Genomic DNA, 19,615 nt, shown 5'->3' with positions numbered 1-19,615 from the left:
CTTTCCAAAAATACACATCAGTAGAAACAATCATGACACAGCATTTGTGAACAAGAAACCCCTCAGTAATTGTATGACAATAATCAAGTGCTATCTCATGAATAATAAAATATGCACTTCAAATTAATCTAAGAACCCTATAAAAATGGAAGCTCAGCCAGAGATTATACTGTTAGTTACATCCATCCATTCTTTGTAGTGTTTGTCCTTATAAGGGTCAAGGGTCAGCTGGTCTTTGAGGAAGTCCCTGGACACAACATGCAAAATTTCTCACAAGAAGGCCCAGATTAGAACCTTAAAAACTATAAAGCAGCAGTGTTAGTAGTCTTCAGTGTGCACAGTGCAGTATATTTTTTTTACATTTGTTATTGAATATGATTCATTTTGAGCAAAGAGCTGTCTCTTCAGTACTAGCCTGCTTTTTATTTTTTATTTTGTTGTGATTTGATAAGCGATTTTCACACTATCAACTTTAAAAAGTTTATTATTTCATATGCGATGCGTATCTCTATATAAAAAAAAGTACTACATAAAAATACTGTATTATCAATAATATGGGAGGAGGCCATGTTGATGGTTGCCAGATATCTTTGAGCGACGTAAGCAGTTCAAATATAAAAAAAACAAGTTGAATTAACATGATGTAAAAAAATATCGTAATATTCAAAACAAAATCTAATTGTTTTAGTTATCTTACACGCAACGCGGTTCAGAAGCGTGAGATTGCGAAACCTTTTCAGTTTCCTTTTAGCTATTCTAGCTGCACAGAAAGGGATGCTGGCCACACGGTCTGGCAACCCGAGCCTACTCTGACGTATGCGCTTGAGTAGTGCATTGTGCATCTGGAACTTGTCGCCATCACATTTGGCTTTTTGTCTCGCACTTTAACGCCACGTTAATTGACTCATTTAAATTTCTGTGGGGTTTCCCAGTGAAACGTTACTATGTTATATGTCGGTAAATATGTGTAGCAGCGTCGTAATGTTGTAGCTGTGTCAATTGTGTCTCATTTTCAGCCTTGTACAGGGAGACTAATCTTGCGAGTAGCAGCAAGGTTAACCCAAGGAGCGAACGCTAACGCTAGTTAGCTTGTAACTCCGCTAAACATTCGAAGTGAATTAAGTACAAATTTACGATTTGTTGTGGCTACTGTCGCCCTGGTAGTGTTCTCTAGCTAGCCGTAAGTTCGTTGAGGAACCCAGAAGATCTTGCCCCTTTCTTTCTAGCTAACTAAGCTAGCTTGGGACCTGAGAAGAAAGTCTGTTAAACTGGAGCTGACACCGTCACATTTCCTTTCTTTAACACGTATGTAATATATGAGATGCTTTGGTTACTCGTATTTTGCATGCTTTTATATCGTAGCCTTTTCTTTATGGCGCTAGTCGCATAACTCAACTTGCCAGCTGTTATTACCGGGCGCCTGTGCTAGCTTAATACGATCGATGCATAGGCCTGTTGTTGCACGGCTCATCGTCGGTGTCGCACGGCAGGCTGCTCGGCGTGACCAGCCAACATGTCTGAGGGCTCCGAGAACAAGCAGGCCCCGGACGTGGTCCAGGAAGCCAAGCCCGAGCCGATGGCCGCTGCGGCCGGCCAAGGCGTGTCATCGGTGTCACCACCCGTGTCCGTGGTGAACCAGCCGGCCGCCGCCGCCACGGAGGACGAAGAAGAGGAAAGCGAGGACGAGTCTGAGATTTTGGAGGAGAGTCCGTGTGGACGTTGGCAGAAGCGCAGAGAGGAGGTTACTACACAGTACTATCATTCAAAAGCAACCTTTACCGCTTCAACTCCTGTTTAAGTAAAAGTATAGGCTACAGATTCTGCCATGCATTCAGTACAGTGATCATAACATGATTTGATTGTTCTCCTTGAAGGTGAATCAACGAAATGTACCTGGCATTGATAACGCCTACTTGGCCATGGACACTGAGGAGGGAGTTGAAGTTGTGTGGAATGAAGTTATGTTTTCAGAAAGGAAAAACTTCAAGTTACAAGAGGTTGGTGAACTGCAAACTTCCCCCCCCCCCCTTGATCATACCACCAATACGTTCAAAATCATCCTCCCATCCACCAACTTGTACTGTATAAGGCCAAATGCTGCCAGGAATGGCTTCGAAATGTTTTTCGGAATGTATAGTCAGTGTGATTAAGTTACATCACTCCCTTGTGGTTTCTGAGGATATTTCCTTTCCTAGCTTAAGGGTGTATTTTAGCACCGTCTGTTCAGTCCCTACCATCTCACTCACAACAGACTGAAGGCTTCAGTTACATTTGAGATTTTAAGCAGCTTTAAAACAAGCGATCAAACCTGACGCCTGCGGTGCAATCGCGGAGAACATGCTGTTCCTCTTGAGTTGCACATATTTCAGAGGGGGAAGTAGGGCAAAATAAGTACAGAAGGTTTCCACGTGTAGTACTTGTCTCGGCATTCAAACAAAAGCAAATGCGCTAAACGCTTTCTTTTCTTCTCGACAGGAAAAAGTCAAGGCAGTGTTTGACAATTTGATCCAGCTGGAGCATTTGAACATTGTCAAGTTCCACAAGTACTGGGCTGACGTCAAAGAGAACAGAGCCCGGGTACACAGACGCCACTCACATAAGCATTCCTGTCTTACCACACCTTGTCTTATTCTTATGACACCCACGTCTTACCTTTTACTGCCACAGGTCATCTTCATCACAGAGTACATGTCCTCAGGAAGTCTCAAACAGTTTCTGAAAAAGACAAAAAAGAATCACAAGACCATGAATGAAAAGGTATGGGGAAATCAAGGTGGCAAATTGAAGATTGTCATTGCAACGTTTGACGTGTTGTAAATGTTTGTGTCAGGCTTGGAAGCGCTGGTGCACACAGATTCTGTCTGCTCTCAGGTGAGTGAGGAATGCGCCTTCTTGTCAAACACGTTCACGTTAGCCGTTGACAAGTGTTTTGTTTTGCACGGCAGCTACTTGCATTCCTGCGAACCTCCCATCATTCACGGCAACCTGACCTGCGACACCATCTTCATCCAGCACAACGGCCTCATCAAGATCGGCTCAGGTAGAAGACATTGACCGTTGGGAATACGTCCAAACGACGGACCTCATCTCTTTCCTTCAATTGTTCTAGTGGCTCCGGACACTATCAACAACCATGTAAAAACGTGTCGGGAAGAGCAGAAGAGCCTTCACTTCTTTGCTCCAGAATATGGCGGTATGATTGCCCTTTATTTACAAATACATTTTTGCTTGATTGATTATACTGTTCTGTTTTTTTTTTTCCCCCTCCAGCTGTCGCCAATGTCACCACTGCAGTGGATATCTACTCGTTTGGAATGTGCGCCTTAGAGGTGAGGGAAACCTTTAAGCTATTTGACCACAAGGCTTCATTTGTACTTCTCGGCAGACACATATTTGTTAGTGTTGTTTTCTTTTTGGTACAACTGCATTTCCGTCCATTTTCCGTGGCGCTCATCCTCATTCCGCATGTCATTTTCCATCTCTCTTCACAGATGGCAGTGTTAGAAATCCAAAGTAATGGCGATTCGTCATACGTTTCCCAAGAAGCCATAAACAGTGCCATTCAGTCCCTCGAGGACCCCTTGCAACGGGTAAGCGGTCTTCTGCAGTGGAAACAAAGCCCCTCAAGTTGTCCACGTTTTATTTATTTATTTATGTATTCCTCTTTTGCCAGGAATTCATCCAGAAGTGTCTGCAGGTGGACCCGGACAAGCGTCCCACCGCCAGGGAGCTCCTGTTTCACCAGGCTTTGTTCGAGGTGCCCCTGCTCAAGCTGCTGGCCGCTCACTGCATCGTCAGCCACCAGCGTGAGTGCGGACATGGCCGTGGAGACAGCCGCACTAATTGTGTCCTCACGACACCGTATTTCCCCGTAGATATGATTGCAGAGAACGCGTTAGAGGAGATGACAAAAAACATGGACCCCAACCTGGTGATTGTGGAGGGGAAGGAGGCCGTTCAGATGAAGTGAGTGTTCTGCGTCGTTGGTTGGTTGAGGACTTGAAATCAGACTGACTGACGTCCCCCCCCCCCCCCCCCCCCCCCCCCCCTCTGCTCAGGCTGTCGCAGTTTCCTGCCCTTGAGCTGGACAAGTTCCTGGAAGACGTTAGGTAGGATTGCCATCACAAGAACCAAATGAGTCCTAAATTACAAATGTGAAAGTGTCCGAAATAGAGATTGAAACATGAACGCAATTGGTGTGACTAAAAATACTACTACAGAAATGAAGGAAAAATCCAAAGTGATCCAAATTGTTTGCCGACTGTGACACTTCAACTTGCTGCTGTTGTGTGTGTGTGTGTGTCAGGAATGGGATCTATCCCTTGACGGCGTTCGGCATTCCGTGTCCGCAACAACCTCAGCAGGAGGCGGTGAAGTCGCCCATCGTGCCGCCCTCTGTCAAAACGCCCACCCCAGAACCTGCAGAACTTGAGACCAGGAAGGTGAGGGCTAGCCACACGGCTAATGCCAACCGAGCCTTTGCTTGTCACCTCACGACAACTCTTCTGACTTTTTCCGCAGGTGCTTCAGATGCAGTGCAACATTGAGCCCGTGGATGAAGGCGCCAAGCATCATGTAAGGCTCAGCACTATGTCACATGTATGCACACGCACGCCCTAAACTTCATGTCTCTCTCTTTAGCTGACTTTACTGCTCAAACTTGAGGACAAACTCAACCGACACTTGAGCTGCGATCTGTTACCAAGTATGTTATCGTCTCGCTCGCGAGGTAACCGGCTGGCCTTCTCTTGATTGAGCTCGTTGTGTGTTGGTTCTTTGGTTTAGATGAGAATGTGCAAGAGTTGGCCGTGGAGCTTGTTCAGCTCGGCTTCATCAGCGAGGTAATTCATCCGATACGTGCTGCTCGCGAGACTCTTCTGCTACAGATTGTGACGTAGCGAGGCTCTTGGATGAGGAAATGAGTGAGTTTGCCTTGACTTTGGTGACATTCTGTGATCCAGGGCGATCAACCTCGTCTGGCGTGCGTTCTCGAAGAGGCCTTCTCGAAGTTCTACAGCCGCAACGGTTCCCTCAACCCTGTGACAGTCTCCTCGTAGCAGCGGAACCCGCCTCGGCGTCCCGGCCCGGCCGCCGTCTCCTCCCTCCTGCTATTTCACAGAGGAGGAAAGCCTTGCTCTGACTGCGACCCCTCGCTTCAGTCTTTCTATATTCTGGTGAGACGAAGCTACCACTAAGTGGTTCTCTCTCTCTCTCTCTCCCCCCCTTTTTTTTTTTTTAGATTTTATTCTTCCCTCCTATTCAGTACAGCCATCAAGGGTCGTTGCAACAAGAAGGAAAAAAAAACGTTTCGCGTTCGGGCTTGTTTCATTAATGTAAAAGTTATAAAACGTTTAACTGCGAAAAAGCAGTGTTTTTCCATAAGTCAGTATTAAAACTGTGTTTTTAACATTTTTACTGTTAAATAGTGCTCTACCCCCATCCAGATTACTGAAATGTTGTCAAAGTCTGAGCGTCGGATCATATTTAAACCTGACGGACTGCTTCCCTGTCGTACTTAAGACAGTTGGAGAAAACGTGGAGTCGTATTAGTCCAAAAAATATCCCAACAATTTATTTGTGCGTGACTGTAATTCACTTACAGCGCTATTGTTGCAGTTGCTTGTTCTGAATGTAACCTTCTATTCGCCCTTTTCTCGAAACCATTATTAAAAAAAAAAAAGCCTAAAATACCCCAAATCTCTTGCCAAATTAGAAATTCCAAATTTAGTCAAGTCCACATGGGAAAACAGTTCTCAAGTGCTGCTCTTTGAATTGACGCTGTACTTTCTCGACAAGCTCATGACTCGTTATGAAGTCCGTGAAGGTGGCATTCATTTTACACAAGAGGCTGCTGTTCCATCAATGTGAACATGATGATCATTTTATTTTTTTACACTGGTCTGCTCTGTATGTGCTTAGCTAGTTGACGAGAATTAACGCGAGCCAGTTTTCAGTCAAGTCTGTAAACGATTTCAAATGTCTGTGGCTGTGAATAGTCGGCGGGTGTCTTCGAAAGCGGCACATTTTGCACTTTTCTCTCCACTCGTTTGTTACTTTTGAGGTGAAAACGTCCCGCAGCCTCCCAAAACATGCAAAATTGGCTAAATAGGCCATGATAGGGGAATATTTCTGTTGCCTTTGCTGCGACTGTCTCACAGGGTGTGTACAGATTTGCAGTGTTTTCTTGACATTCACTGCTATTTCTGCTAGCTCTTGGTTTGCTCCCCCCCCTTTTATTTTTCACCCCGTGAAAATTAAAAACAAACATCACTAGTCAGCAATTACTCTGTGTTTGTTTGAAATCATTAATGAATATCAATCTTTATTTTCATCCTCTTCAATACAAAACTGTTTGCTTATTTTAGAAGGACTCAGCAGGGTTGTAAAATGATGCACACAAATGAGACAAAATTCAATTATTTATTTATACAAAAAAAACATTATTTGAATTCTCCATTTCTCTGTTGATGTAAGAAAGGGTAGCCCTTGTACAAGTACTGTATACTCTTGTACGTACTTAACGTCACAATGTGTGCTCCAAACACTTTCATGCTGACAAAACACGTCGCCGTACAAATAGACAAAAAGAGGTATTATAATAATAATCATCGTAAAATTAAAGCCAGACTAAAAAATTGTTTTCATATAAAACACCTTAGAAACACCCTCTAAATAAAAAGCTACCCCCAAAATTGGTGACATCACAGCTCTCCGGAATGTCATCCAGCTGTTGGTTTAAATATCAATACAATTATGTGTATGAGTAGAAAAAAACAAAAACAAAGCAGAACTCCAAAAAACAGTACATAGCACTTCAAGTTCAAACACAGCACTCATTTACATTAACTTGCGTGTCTTAACTTTCATGTTTGAAAGTCACATTCATAGGCACAATAATTCAGTTCATGGACCATCTTAGGTCAACAGACTCCAATCCTGGACGAGGTCTCCATCTAAAAATGTCATCAATTCAAAATTGAAAAGATGCTAAACCCGGTGATGTTCAAAATCACAAATAGGTTTTGGTTCAAAACCTCACAAAAGTTGGAACCACATGCTTTTAATTGGTCAACATGTGAATAATAGTTTGTGTTATGGAGCATTATGATTTGCATCAACTGCATATAATGAAGGAATGAAATACTTTCAATTTGTTGCCAACATTATCCCGATTATTTAAAATTTGCAAAACTTGTGCTTTTCATTGTGTGTGTCACCTCCACAATTCTCAATTTGTCAGGTGGCCTTTAAAATATGTCATATTTATGCATGCATTTTCTTTTATTCTTCCAATCATGGCAAAAGAGTGACTGCTCCAAAGAGCCAAATGGAAAATTAAGCAAAAACATGAGCTGACTTACATGCATGGACCAATGGTACCCCTGCGTTGGATTCGCACCATTGACCGATTAAGCTTTGTCGAGTGGGATGTCCTATTAGCACCGGTTGTGCAGCTCCCAAGGCATTTTGCCGAGTGGAGGCCGCTTAGAGTCCTCTTCGGGCTTGAGGCAGACAACATGACGACAGCTGACATATCTTGTCCAGCCCGTCTCTCCCTCCTCCTCACACGGAGGTGCTGGTGTCTACTTCTTCAGACACTGGTACATGAGAGCGCGCGGGTTGAGCATGTAGCGCTCTGAGCTGAGAAGCTTGGTGAGGTACTGAGGCACGGGTGGCCGAGGGGTCACGTAGGTCACGCCGGGGCTCACCGCCATCACCTCGGCAATCTTCTGTTTCATGCTGCTGATTTCTTTGTCCTGCCTCAACAGCTTGTCTGGCAGACACCAAGAGGAAAGGCAGGGTCAATGTCAAACGTCGATTTGAATGTTATTCAAGTAATAGCCACAAGAGGGTGCTGATTAGTAAGTCCAGCTTTCTTCTATATTGCAAATACATGCATTTTGGTTTTGTTGGGGACTTAATTCTCCACTTCACCCGCTTCTCTAATGCGGATGGATACAACAAATGGATAGATTTAAATGAGTGAAACTAAGAACCTTGAGCGATCTCCAGCTGTCTGCGAGCATCCCCGAGTGCCGAGAACAGGTCCAACTTGATGCGTGTCTCGGCGCTCAGGTTGTACTCCAAATGCTGAGCCTTGTCCTGAAGGGCCGACAGAGTGGACAGGAGCAAATCCGTATCCTTTTCGACGACGCGGTACTTCCCAAAAGCCTGAAAATTGCAAAATTCTAAATTACATGGCAGACGTGAGGAATTTTTGGAGTAATATTAAACTTATATCGGGGAAATATGTCACTAAATACCTCCACATCACTTTCTAGATCGAGCACACGGCTCTCTTGGACTTGATACTGCAGCTGCAGTTGCTTGTACTCGGCTTCCAGATCTTTAACTCGTTTCCTTAACATTTGGCTTTCACTGTTTTCCTGCCTGCTGTGGAACAGAAACAGTCATTTACATTTCACATAAGATGTACACATGTGCTTGAATACAATGAATATACAACCTGGTGGTCATGGTCCTGGCCACGCCGGCCGCCTCGTCGGGTCTGTGCACCAGAAGCTCGGCCACCTGCCTCTCCAGCGAGAGCCTGGCCTCCGTCTCCGCCCGGGTCTTCTTTTCCAGCATGGCGCTGGTCTGCTTGTCCCGCTGCTTGGTTTTGTTCAAGCACATTATTCTACAAAAATGAAAGCAAAAAAAATCAATTTCCCACCACCTTAATGAGAACAAGAAAATGGTCCACTCACTTGCTTTGCAGTAGCATGTTGGACTGTCGCAACAGGGCCACTTCGGGCCTGAGGCTCCTCTCGCTGTTGGTCAGGTTGCAGATGTGACTCCTCAGCTCCTGCTCGCCATGTCGGCTCACCTGCAGCTCGCCTCTCAACTTCCTCAGTTCCTGCTCCAGCCTGAGCAGGAAAACGTAAAAGGTGAGTGCTGATGAAGAATTTTCTCTCTCAATGTGTCTCACCTGCTCAGCTGCTCAGCATGTTGATTTGGAGCCACCGCAGCACTTTTGTCTGGTCCATCCCGGATGGGGCTGACTGTTTTCCCACCGGAGCGTTGTTTCTTCTCCATCCTGCCTGCAGGAGGCGAGAGCGTGGCCGCGTTTGCTCGTCGGACTTTGGGTGATAAATTCTTGACTGCACGTGCAGCTTTGCTGGCCTGCTCCTCCAGAGGTAATTTTTCTGGGGTTGTGGAGGATTCTAATCCATTGCGGAGGGCCTCTCTGGACTCACTGGAGCTGCCTTTGGACAACAACAGCTTGCGATTGGGTTCAGCTGAACGTATTTCCTGAGTCGCCTTTTCAACCACTCGCTCCTCGCTGCAGATCTGGAGGCAGTCTATGGTGCTGGACTCGTCTTGAGGGAGAACAGCACCGTTCTGATACTGGTACTGACTGGACTCAGACTTTGACTTCCATCTGGAGGCTGGAAAAAGCAAAACAGTCTATTAGTCAGGTTTTCACTTTTTTTTTTTGTAGATTGAAGTGATTGGAGGATATTCATGCAATGCTTGATGCCATATTGTGGCATCTTGGTGCCAAGAAACTAAGTTGAAGTAGTTTGAAGACTTCATTGTGAGCTCTCTGGAAAATTGTGCATTCACAAAGGTAATAATGCCTTGCACTGACTATTATCTACATACGAATAATGTCATTGCAGACTCACAGCCATTGTCAACTGTCGTCCTGGGGTAGAGCGGCGAACCCGGCGGGAGCGAATGCTGCAGCAGGTGCATGTGGAAGTCGTTGTCGCTCTGCACGGCTTTCTGAATACGCAACTTGAAGATGTTGGTGAAGTAGCAGGTGGCGTCAAAGCCCAAATACACCACTGGATATCCAATGCTACGTCACAGAAAACACGGTGAGGCAAATGTGCTCATGTCACCACTAACTCATCCCAATTGAACATACCAGTGAGCAGCAAAGAGATGAGAAAGATTAGCATGAGAGGTTTTAAGGTCTTTGAGTCGAAGTGAAGCCTCTGTGTACACAAGAAAAATCCACAAGGACACCGTGGAGATGCAAATGCCCTTCTCTGAAGAGGGAATAAAAAAAATCTTTGGTGAGATGTTTTTTTTTCATTTTGTTATTTTTTTTTTTTGAGAAAGTGTGCACGCTCACCTGTGTGCCAAATATAATTGAATACCACGTAAGTGCTGGCCACAAAGAAAAGCCAGTGCAGAGGAACAAAAATCAAACAAAAGATGTCAAGTGTGAAGGCGGCGCATACAAAAACGACACAAATAACCTGCAAGCACACAAATGATGTCGTTAATTTGATTTACGTCACATGATCAGCACCCTCGTCAAGTGACAAGGTATTTGTGTTGCAGTTTGATGAAAAGTCAAATTACATTATGAATTTCAAACTTTAACTCTGCTAGTTTAAGGCTCACAACACATATTAGGAAACGCCATCCTCACCAGCCCGTGGCAATGGAAGGTTGTGTACACGCTCCCAAAGAAGAGCCAGCATGGCCACAGGTATTCGAGACGAAATTCCAAAAGGAAATCGGCCAGTAGCACCAACATCCACGTGGCTATAAATTTCAGGAAGGTGTAAGCGCTGCAATCATACAATCAATGCATAAAAATCGATCAATAATCAAACATTGTAAATCCCATCAAAGCTATAATCATATTAGTGACTAATGAGTCAAACCGTGTTTATTTGTGGGATCTTAAAGGTGTCAACATCCTTTTGATTTAAGCCACTTGACCAAGGCTGTCTTGATTTAGTTTTATGAGGCCACCACAAAGCCCAGAAGATGAGCCGTGCTTTTCTCCCTTTGTTCTGCTCATCCATAGGCTGCTGTTACCACATCGGGCCTTCTTTGTTTGGTAACCACGGCGATATTTCATCTGGAGGAGAGCGAGGCAGCGGGGGAGAGCCACAGCTTCCTCCCGCACATGCTTTCAATCCCAATTGTTTTCGTGCGCGATTGTTTAATTTATCTTGAATCTTAGACAAAAAAATATTTGCGTTTGAGTCCATGCTTTTGTCTTATTACGTGAGAAGTTGTTTGATAAAAGGGAGCCGAGGAAACATTCAAAATAAGATGATCAAAAAAGGTTTAAAAAGAATGCCATGACATTAAACAATATTACACAATTACTGAAAATGTACGTTTATTGTAATAGCGAAATTATGTGGAACCATTGGCCATAAAAATATATTTCTTTTGTCAAGATAAAGAGTGGAAGAATATTCATTATAAAATAGTCATTTTATGCTATTTTTATTTTAAAAGTAATTACGTAAAACATGAAAATAAAGTTGATCCGTATATTATAAATAAATGTAAATTTTTTGGGGTGGCACATTTCACACAAAATAAGGATTTATCAGTGTGCGTGACATTTCAAGTCATTTAAAAAAAAAAAAAAAAAGAAGATGACTCCAAATGTGATTTTAATATGAAATGGCATGCGTGGGGATAGATAGAAGCAGGCCGATGGTAACTTCATGCATCTTCTCTTTTTTGACCGGTGTGAACAATGAGGTGCCCACGCACGCACGCACGCACGCACGCACGCAAAATAACAACAACAAGGCGGTGTGGCGGTGACGTGATGCAGACAGGTGAGTGGAGTGTGCCACAAAGACGCAGACGGGCAGCGCCACAACAAAAGCAGCCACCGGCGGGCTGTCTACCTTTCAGACAGCCTCTCGCTTATTTTCAATTTCTTCATCTTTCGGAGCCTGCTCGCGTCCACGTATCGTTTCTTCATGGTATCTTCTTTCTCCCCGTCGCCCTTTGTCTTCCACCGCGACGGAAGAGGAAGGAAGAAGAGGATGTTCACTCCAACCTGTGATGATGACGATGGGAATGGTGATGGTGGCGATGTCGAGGAACAAAAATAGGGTACCACTGAGCGACGCTGCGCATGCGCAATGAATGGCGGACGAACAAGCGTGGAAGGCAAAAACACACCGTGACTCAATTCAGTTGACGTTCATTGTGAATTTGTGAGTGTAAAATATATTTTCAAACACTAAGACTTGAGCACCCCATAATATTGAGTTTTATTCCATCTTGGTGGACAAATTCCATTTTGTGGTGAGGTGACCCACCAGAAGTCTCAACTTTTCAAATGTTTAATGAAAATTCAAGTAGAATAACCACTGCCACGTTTAAAAAAAAAAAAAAAAAACGTTTCTGTTGGAGAAAAAAAAGCTATACATTCATTTGAATCCATGTGAGATCAACATCACTCAACAGGAACATCACGGATGAGGAAACAGAACCGAAACTTCGCTCCACTTAATGAAGGACATCCTGCTTTGGAGAACAATAGATGAAGGAAGCCCTACCTGCCTCTTTTGGCTCATGATCCAGGTGGTTTTCAGGGCTGCAGGTGAAAATACAGCACCGGAAATCCAAGGGGGAAATGTCCAGGAGGGGTTCCTGAATAACTTCACCGAAAATGTAGGCTAGTTGCAATAGATATTTGAATTAAAAAAAAAAAAACGACTCTGGTGCTTTTTAAAATTGTGCATAAAAAAACTTGGAATACAAAATTGGTTTTTAGCAGTTGAGGCAATTTGGAAGCCAGTGTTTGTCAATTATTCTAAGAACTGCTGGATTATATAAACAGAGATGGCTCAAATCATCAAGGTCATCACACAGGTGCAACACAGCAGGAAAAATTCCATGAGATGACCTTGAGTGTGTGTGTGTGTGTGTGTGTGTGTGTTTAAGCCCCAGCGTATATAAATTGATAAGTGGCCCTAAGAGGGTGTCGGTCCAGAATTTAGCAATGAATACCTTCCTTTTTACCTTCCTGTGCGCCTCGGGCCTTTGCGTTGCCCTTCAAGTGTCAGCCAGCTTGGAGGAGGTTGCGGAGCCTGTGCCTGTAAGTACCATCAAAACTCAAACAATATCTTTTGCATTTTGTGTATTTAACGCCACAACTCTTCCTCTCACGTTTCTGATCGAATCCGATCTATCTGAAGGAAGGTGAGTCGATTTATTTCTCCTGTTCCAGCCACCCGAGATAAACCTTTAACACCGCCTGACTTTAGGAACCGTCCTGACCTCATCCACCGAACAGAATGAGATTGTGAACAAACATAACACCCTGAGGAGAAACGTCAGCCCTTCTGCCAGCAACATGCTCAAAATGGTAAATCCATGATCATCCATTGCGCAATAGGGACATACAAGCCAAAATGTACCTGTCTGGCCTCCGCAGAGTTGGAACAGAGAAGCCGCAAGCAATGCTCAGAATTGGGCTAACACCTGTTCCATGAATCACAGCCCGGCGAGCTACAGGGAGATCAGTAGTAAGTTGTTTATTGGCATGCAAATTTTAATTTTTTGGGGTGTGAAATGGCCATTTTGGCATTTTTCTTATTTCTGTGTTGCAGCTAGCGGCTGCGGTGAGAACTTGTACATGTCCAGCTACAAAAACAGCTGGAGCAACGCCATCCAGGCGTGGTATGATGAAGTGAAGGACTGGCGCTATGGAGTGGGTTCTGTTAACGGGAGAGTTGTTGGACATTTCACACAGGTACATTGAGGACTGACATGCTCAGATTCAATATATTTGCTTCAATTCAAATATTATTTGGTTTGCATTTTCTATTTTTAATCTAATCCTACCTCTCCAGATTGTTTGGTACCGCTCCAATCAGATTGGTTGTGCGATGGCCCACTGTCCCAACTCTCGCTACAAGTATTTCTACGTCTGCCACTACTGCCCACCGTAAGTACATAAAACACCTCGAATCTGTAAAAACACACATTCAGGTTCGGTTACGCAAAAAACATTTGCCGTTGTGCACTATTTTAGCGGAAATTACCAGCTTTCTCGCCCCTACAAATCCGGCCCCACCTGTGCTGACTGCCCAAACGCCTGTGAGAATAAACTGTGCAGTAAGTAGCCCAAGTTATCTCTGCAACAAAAAAAAGAAAAAAAAGAAAACGTATGTTTACCCTGCAGTTCTTTCCATTGACATAACACATTACGGTATCATCCCCCGCTAGCCAACCCGTGTCAGTACACTGACAAGTACAGCAACTGTCCTGATCTGAAGAAGCAGCATGGTTGCCAGAACAGCAACGTCGCCTCTTGGTGCCCCGCCTCCTGCAAGTGCACGTCTCAGATTATCTAAAAGTTTCCGTCTGAAATGTTGCATTGAGGAGAAATCATAATAAAAAAAAGTCTTGAAGTCATTGATGTGAGTCTAACTCTAACTTTGCCTTTTTTTTTATATATATTCCACAAAAGAAAGACAATTCTGGGATGATAACCCCGAATTCAGTAGGAATAACCAAGCTAAATAAGGGAAGATCAAATTACTATTTAAATTAAATTAAATTAAATTAAATTAAATTAAATTAAATTAAATTAAATTAAATTAAATTAAATTAAATTACTATTTTATAAGTATTTTTATATTTTTTTATTATTACATAAACAGAGATGACTCAAATCATCAAGGTCATCTCACAGGTGTCACACGGCAGGAAAAACTCCATGAGATGACCTTGAGTGAGTGAGTGAGAGCGTGTGTGTGTGTTTAAAGCTTACACTTTGATACTCATGTGGCAGCATGGCCTCAGCGTGTATAAATCGTGAACGTTTTCTTTTTCACCTTCCTCTGCAGCCTCGGCATCGCCTTCCAAGTGTCAGCCATCTTGGAAAAGGATGCGGAGCCTGTAAGTACAATCAAAACTCAAACAACGTCAGATGCATGTTATCTATTTAACGCTCACATTTCTGATTGACCTACCTGACAAAAAGCTTTAACTTAAAATAAACACTCAAGGTTGAAAGATTTACTTTACACTGGCACCTGTAGTGAAGACAAAGTAAAACTTATTTCTATTGCGTCCCCATGAGGGGGACCACCTGAAGGGGGTGGAGTTCCAAATGGAGATAAGGGGTGAGCCTTTCCTCTGGCAATGTGTCCAGTGATAACGGATGTCCTCCCATGAGGCGGAGCACGATAATCCCGTTATCGCTTTCAGCAGTGAGCTCAGACTGTTGGTGCGAAGGCCAAAGGATGCATCATGGCATCATTTTGTCCTTCTTGCGATATTGTGCATCCTTTGTCATGTGTGTTCTGAAAAAAAAATTTTTAGGGAGAGAAAAAATAGTTAGGCAGATGCAAATCTAACCATCAGTGTGTCCAGACTGAAGACATGTTCATTTAGTCTGGTGTTTTATCACTCTCTGGATCAGAAACAGGATGTCGAGGGTTGGGGGGGTTAAAAAAAAAAAAAGACAGTTCTTTCAATTTAAAAAAAGTCAGACTGTCAGTGCAGCAGACTATTTGATATAAATGAAATTTAAATTTGCCTCACAGGGCAGCAGGTGCCACTCGCTCTTCGCCATTATCGACGAGGAACCGTTTAAACGTGAGAGTAGAACGTGACGGGCGTGGGGCTTCCTTCCTTCACCGGACTTCTACGATATTCAGGACAACAACATTTGCCTCTTAAGCTTTCAACGCATGCCTGGGTTAGGGGGGGGGGGGCGGACGCGTGAGGCAAAAGTCTTGACAGATCAAATTTATTGACAAGGAGGAAAAGGCCACTGTAGATGCCTGAATGTAAAGGCAGACGTATGTTTCTGTATATTGTCCAAACAATCACTTAAATGATGGACTCGACGTGCCGTACAAGCGTAGTGCTTCCTAAAGTCCACGTCATGTTATTGTTTTACGAGTAAAGTGCCAAACACGGAGCTCTCCCAGGATGCTCGTCTGCTTCGTGTCAGCCATCAGCCAGTTGTTTTTTTCTTCATGGCCTCACTGGAAATGTACATTTAAACAAATTGAGCCTAAAGTGAAGGAAATGCTTTGTGGGTGTAGATGACCATATCAGAAGCAGCGATAAAATATAAAAACAAAACTTTTGTGTAAATAGCTACCAATCATTGGTTTTAATTTAAACAGTCTTTTCCATATTGCGTAAGAGCAGTGCGGTTCTTTTTGCATGTTCTCGCTGCTGGATCTTTTCAAAGCTCTTGACTTTAATAATAAATAACCCCGACGGGTCTTTACATTTGTTTATCGTTGCTGCCGCGCAGTAATCAGACACAGACGTTTGACATTTACACATGAGGGGGGGGGGGGGCATTCCTTTTTCCCATCCTGGTGAACCTGGTAGCCATTAGCTGGTGTGTCAGACACATGTAGGGACCAAATCTATTAGCTTCACGCCAACAAGTGGTCACGGAAGGGTCAAGCCTTCTCGGGTCAGTATTATATGGTGGAACCCTCCTTAAGTTTTTTTGTTTTTTTTTTTGCAGAGGATAAAGAATAAATGCCTGTGAGTATTGTTGTACGCGTCGGTTGATTTGTAGTTTGGTTTTAAAAGTCGACTTAGCCTTCCTCGTATAATGTTAAGTATTGTTTAGTCCCTGATTAAATAAACGTGCAATAAAAAAAAATTCGTGTTGATCACGTTACTACAAGTGGGTAAAACTTTAAAAGAAATCATCAATATAATCCTTTTTTTTTCATATGGCATTAATCAAAATCCTTCCAGGAAGGCAAATCCATTGTTTGGATTGACCATTTGCAATGTTTTACAGGAGCCATTAATTATGGCATGCACAAAATTTTTCCCATTGCCTTGACGTTTGCGTGACAAAAAAAATTGCTCTCCCTTCTTTCCCTCCCTTTTCTACTTTGCCGATATGCCTCAACCCACCAATCTCTCCACAGGATGTATATTGAAAGTCCACTCCCCCACGCTATTGGAGTCAGGATGTTTTTTTTTTTAAACCCCCATCCACCCTAACCCTCCCCTGCGTGTTCTGACATCTATGGGAAGGGTTGTGGTCCAATCATTTGAGTTTTTAATAGGATGCAGTGATAACGCGGCAGGTTGATTGCCACATGGAGCCGAACGAGGAAAGGGTGCGGTGAAGGGGGCCTCAATTAGGGGCCGTCGAAAGAATGCCACGCGAGATAAAGCAATTACATGTCGCTGCGGTGAGGAGCCTCCGCGTTAAATGTCAGGATGGACCGCAGAGGAAGCTCGAGTGAATAAAAAAAGAAAAACAAGTTTGGTTTGAAGGCTCTACATTTGACATTAGGATCTTGACAACAACTCCACCTTCCCAACTTGCGTTATGTCAGTTCATGCAGACGGGTAAACTGTCGGATCTTTATCGTACATTTCGGCTTTGCAATGGCCTGAGACCAACGCTTGGCTTGTTTTATCTTCCAAATTGAGGAAACTAGAAAGTCAAGCAACGACTTATCTGTGTGCCCGAGCAAACACAAGAAATCCCACGTCGCTGCAAATTAAGACCTCGCCATCCTGCCCACCTCCTCCACAGCTGGCCTACACACACACACACACACACAAATGGGCCACAAACAGTAAGCAAGGGTTTTGTAGACCCTACAGGCAGGAATGTTGTAATCAAGGGATTACGTAATTGTAATCAAAGCGCACTACGGTGCCACTTGAAAGTCTGGGATTCTGGACAACCTCCAATTTATTCGTGCAAATGAATTTCTCAATCAAGAAAATTCACCACTACAGTCCCTTCTTGTTACCTCATCACGTTTGGCACGAGATAAATCGACACAGAGGTGGATTCGACGGAGTGCCGGTAATTACGCCGACCCGTGCGAGCTAGCGCCTTTAAAAAAAGGGTAGTTAGCGCCAATGTGGGCGTGAACACTCCATTTTCGGCCAGTCAAAGTGGCTCCTGTGTTGCACTCATTTAACTACTTGGCCACCTCAAAGCTGCTAAGATAATATCCATCCATCCATCCACGGGGATGAAACCATTTGACAATGATTTTTACGTCTGAACAGGCGGACCCGCTTCCCAAAACGAATTGCTTTCAACTTTACTCCAAGTTCAAGCGCACGTACATAACTTTCATTTCTCCCTATCACGTTTCGCGCATGTGGTTTCGCTTCCACAGCATTCATATTTAGCCCTGCACTCCTGTATGGGCCCACTTTTGACTTATGTCTTCTATACGTTCCACAACAACACGATAGGCACGCCACTCAACCCCCCCCCCCTGCACCTGGTTAGTGTCCATGCACGTCTGGAGTTGTGTGCAAAGCTTTGAATTGTTCTGTGGTATGCAGTTTGCATCTACTTGATCAAATAAGACAAAAAAACATATATTGATATGACACTTTTTTTTTTAATACAGAACAGGTCGTGCAGATTCTGAATATTCTTTACGCCCAATATAAATTAAATTCAACACGTTCTATATTTACAAATCTGTAAAAACTGAGGCAATCCTCCAAACAATGGAGATAACTGTACAGCGTCTATAGCGTAAATAGTTGACTGCTACATGATGAGAGCTGGTGATTGTTCTTGATTACCAACATCTAACATGCTGATTAGTCGCCAGCGGAGGCTTTCCTCCTCGAAACTTCAAGTTTGCTTATCAGGATGGGGCAAGCGTTCCCCTCAGCTCCTGACACAGGAAACGAGGTTTGGAGTATATGCACATAAAGGGTGTGTGTGTGTGTGTGTGTGGTGGGGGTTCATAATTACTATCATTATTTGTATTCCAGTTGATAGTGCTGTAGGAATTTACATGAAAAGTTGTAAGAAAACAAATCATTACCTTGCTTAAGAAAAATAGATTGCCATGAGGACACACTACAAAGTCAATTTAGAAGAAACAAAACAATACTGTTTTCTAAACGGTCCTGACATCACGACCAAAACAGGAAGTGTGCTGTATTTTGTGCATGTAACACTTATCAGTCCTAAACACGCTTTATTTTTTTTGCCTGGGCTTTAAAAAGTACTATTGCGCAACATACAGACACGTGAACTTTGCGCCATCTGGGGCAGCCATGAATCTTATTGTATATGATACTCGGAGGGTTCAACTAACATGGCGGTCTTCTGATGGATCACCAGACGTCTTTGCATGGGGAATCTCCAACCAACCAGATGTACAGGTCATCTGGAGGTTACGTGCTTTATGTTCCTTTCATCTAATTGCTTCTTGATTAAAAGCAGAGGGGAAATGGGGTCAAAGGGGTGAAGGCAGATCAAAAGTTATAGAACATTCGGCAAAGCACTACTGAGGAGCAGGAAGGCCTCATGAAGGGTCCCGCTTACTAGATAAGGCTGCTTATGTGTTCGTGAGAAGCAGTGTAGATCCTCTGGGGGTCAACGCAACATTCCTCACTTAGGACGATTCCTACGTATAGATAGGAACGTATGCTTGCGATACCATGCAGAGGCTGGGATTGACGCATTCCAGGCGCATTCCAGCCAGGAAGATGGAAAGCCATCTTACGTCAAGTTCTTCTTCAAGCGAGATCCGAGCCGACTTCATTTTCACTCCTGCTTTCGATTTGTTGCTGAACTGCAGGCCTCCTAAATAGCGTGCACGGTTCGACGCTAGGTGCGCTATCGTTGCTACGAGCTCGACGAAATGCTCGGGGGGGGGGGGGTATCGACTGCAGCTGAAAGGGTCGCTGGTCTGAATGTTTGAGCAGCTGCTAAGACAGCACGCTATGGAAGTAAACATGCGCGCTGTCAGCGTTTGAACCAATCGGACACGATGGAGTTCCACAACACAACGCACAAATTATGCTGTAACCGGTTCAGTGGCGGATTTAATCACCATCAAAATTGGAGAAGGAAAGGGAAGTGTTTATTGATAGAGTAAGATCCGATCAAAAAACAACA

General features: G+C 43.8%; 3 protein-coding genes across 5 annotated transcripts; 2 read left to right on the top strand and 1 right to left on the bottom strand.

Annotated features, from left to right (window-relative positions):
* Positions 1–820: 820 nt before the first annotated feature.
* On the top strand, positions 821–6,281 carry nrbp1 (nuclear receptor binding protein 1). The gene is made up of 18 exons (XM_037244833.1): positions 821–1,305; positions 1,491–1,741; positions 1,875–1,997; positions 2,476–2,577; positions 2,668–2,757; positions 2,831–2,871; positions 2,946–3,040; positions 3,110–3,193; positions 3,271–3,329; positions 3,492–3,590; positions 3,674–3,806; positions 3,876–3,966; positions 4,059–4,109; positions 4,307–4,442; positions 4,522–4,575; positions 4,642–4,705; positions 4,786–4,841; positions 4,962–6,281. The coding sequence occupies exons 2-18, from the start codon at positions 1,514–1,516 to the stop codon at positions 5,055–5,057; spliced, it is 1,602 nt and encodes a 533-aa protein (XP_037100728.1). The 5' UTR covers positions 821–1,305; positions 1,491–1,513; the 3' UTR covers positions 5,058–6,281.
* Positions 6,282–7,287: 1,006 nt separating this feature from the next.
* On the bottom strand, positions 7,288–12,584 carry si:dkey-12h9.6 (macoilin-1). Of its 3 annotated transcripts, none has more exons than XM_037244858.1 (12): positions 12,279–12,584; positions 11,619–11,773; positions 10,388–10,529; positions 10,085–10,211; positions 9,875–9,998; positions 9,630–9,805; positions 8,930–9,389; positions 8,709–8,867; positions 8,468–8,638; positions 8,265–8,394; positions 7,998–8,172; positions 7,288–7,774 (listed from the first exon to the last, which is right to left on the bottom strand). In XM_037244858.1, exons 1-12 carry the CDS (start codon positions 12,294–12,296, stop codon positions 7,584–7,586), a joined length of 2,028 nt encoding a protein of 675 aa, XP_037100753.1. In that variant the 5' UTR covers positions 12,297–12,584; the 3' UTR covers positions 7,288–7,583. The 3 variants fall into 3 exon arrangements, with proteins under 3 accessions (XP_037100753.1, XP_037100754.1, XP_037100755.1); XM_037244859.1 differs by having other exon boundaries at positions 8,265–8,391; XM_037244860.1 differs by lacking the exon at positions 7,288–7,774 and adding an exon at positions 7,804–7,924 and having other exon boundaries at positions 7,961–8,172.
* Positions 12,585–12,685: 101 nt separating this feature from the next.
* On the top strand, positions 12,686–14,146 carry LOC119118102 (serotriflin-like). Its single transcript, XM_037244861.1, has 7 exons — positions 12,686–12,824; positions 12,990–13,090; positions 13,160–13,250; positions 13,335–13,477; positions 13,578–13,672; positions 13,760–13,842; positions 13,954–14,146. The coding sequence occupies exons 1-7, from the start codon at positions 12,725–12,727 to the stop codon at positions 14,079–14,081; spliced, it is 741 nt and encodes a 246-aa protein (XP_037100756.1). The 5' UTR covers positions 12,686–12,724; the 3' UTR covers positions 14,082–14,146.
* The last annotated feature ends 5,469 nt before the right edge of the window (positions 14,147–19,615 follow it).

Source organism: Syngnathus acus, chromosome 24, assembly GCF_901709675.1.
Source record: "Syngnathus acus chromosome 24, fSynAcu1.2, whole genome shotgun sequence".
NCBI lineage: Eukaryota > Metazoa > Chordata > Actinopteri > Syngnathiformes > Syngnathidae > Syngnathus > Syngnathus acus.
Note: the sequence above shows the minus strand (reverse complement) of the source record. Positions and strands in the feature narration are given on the sequence as shown.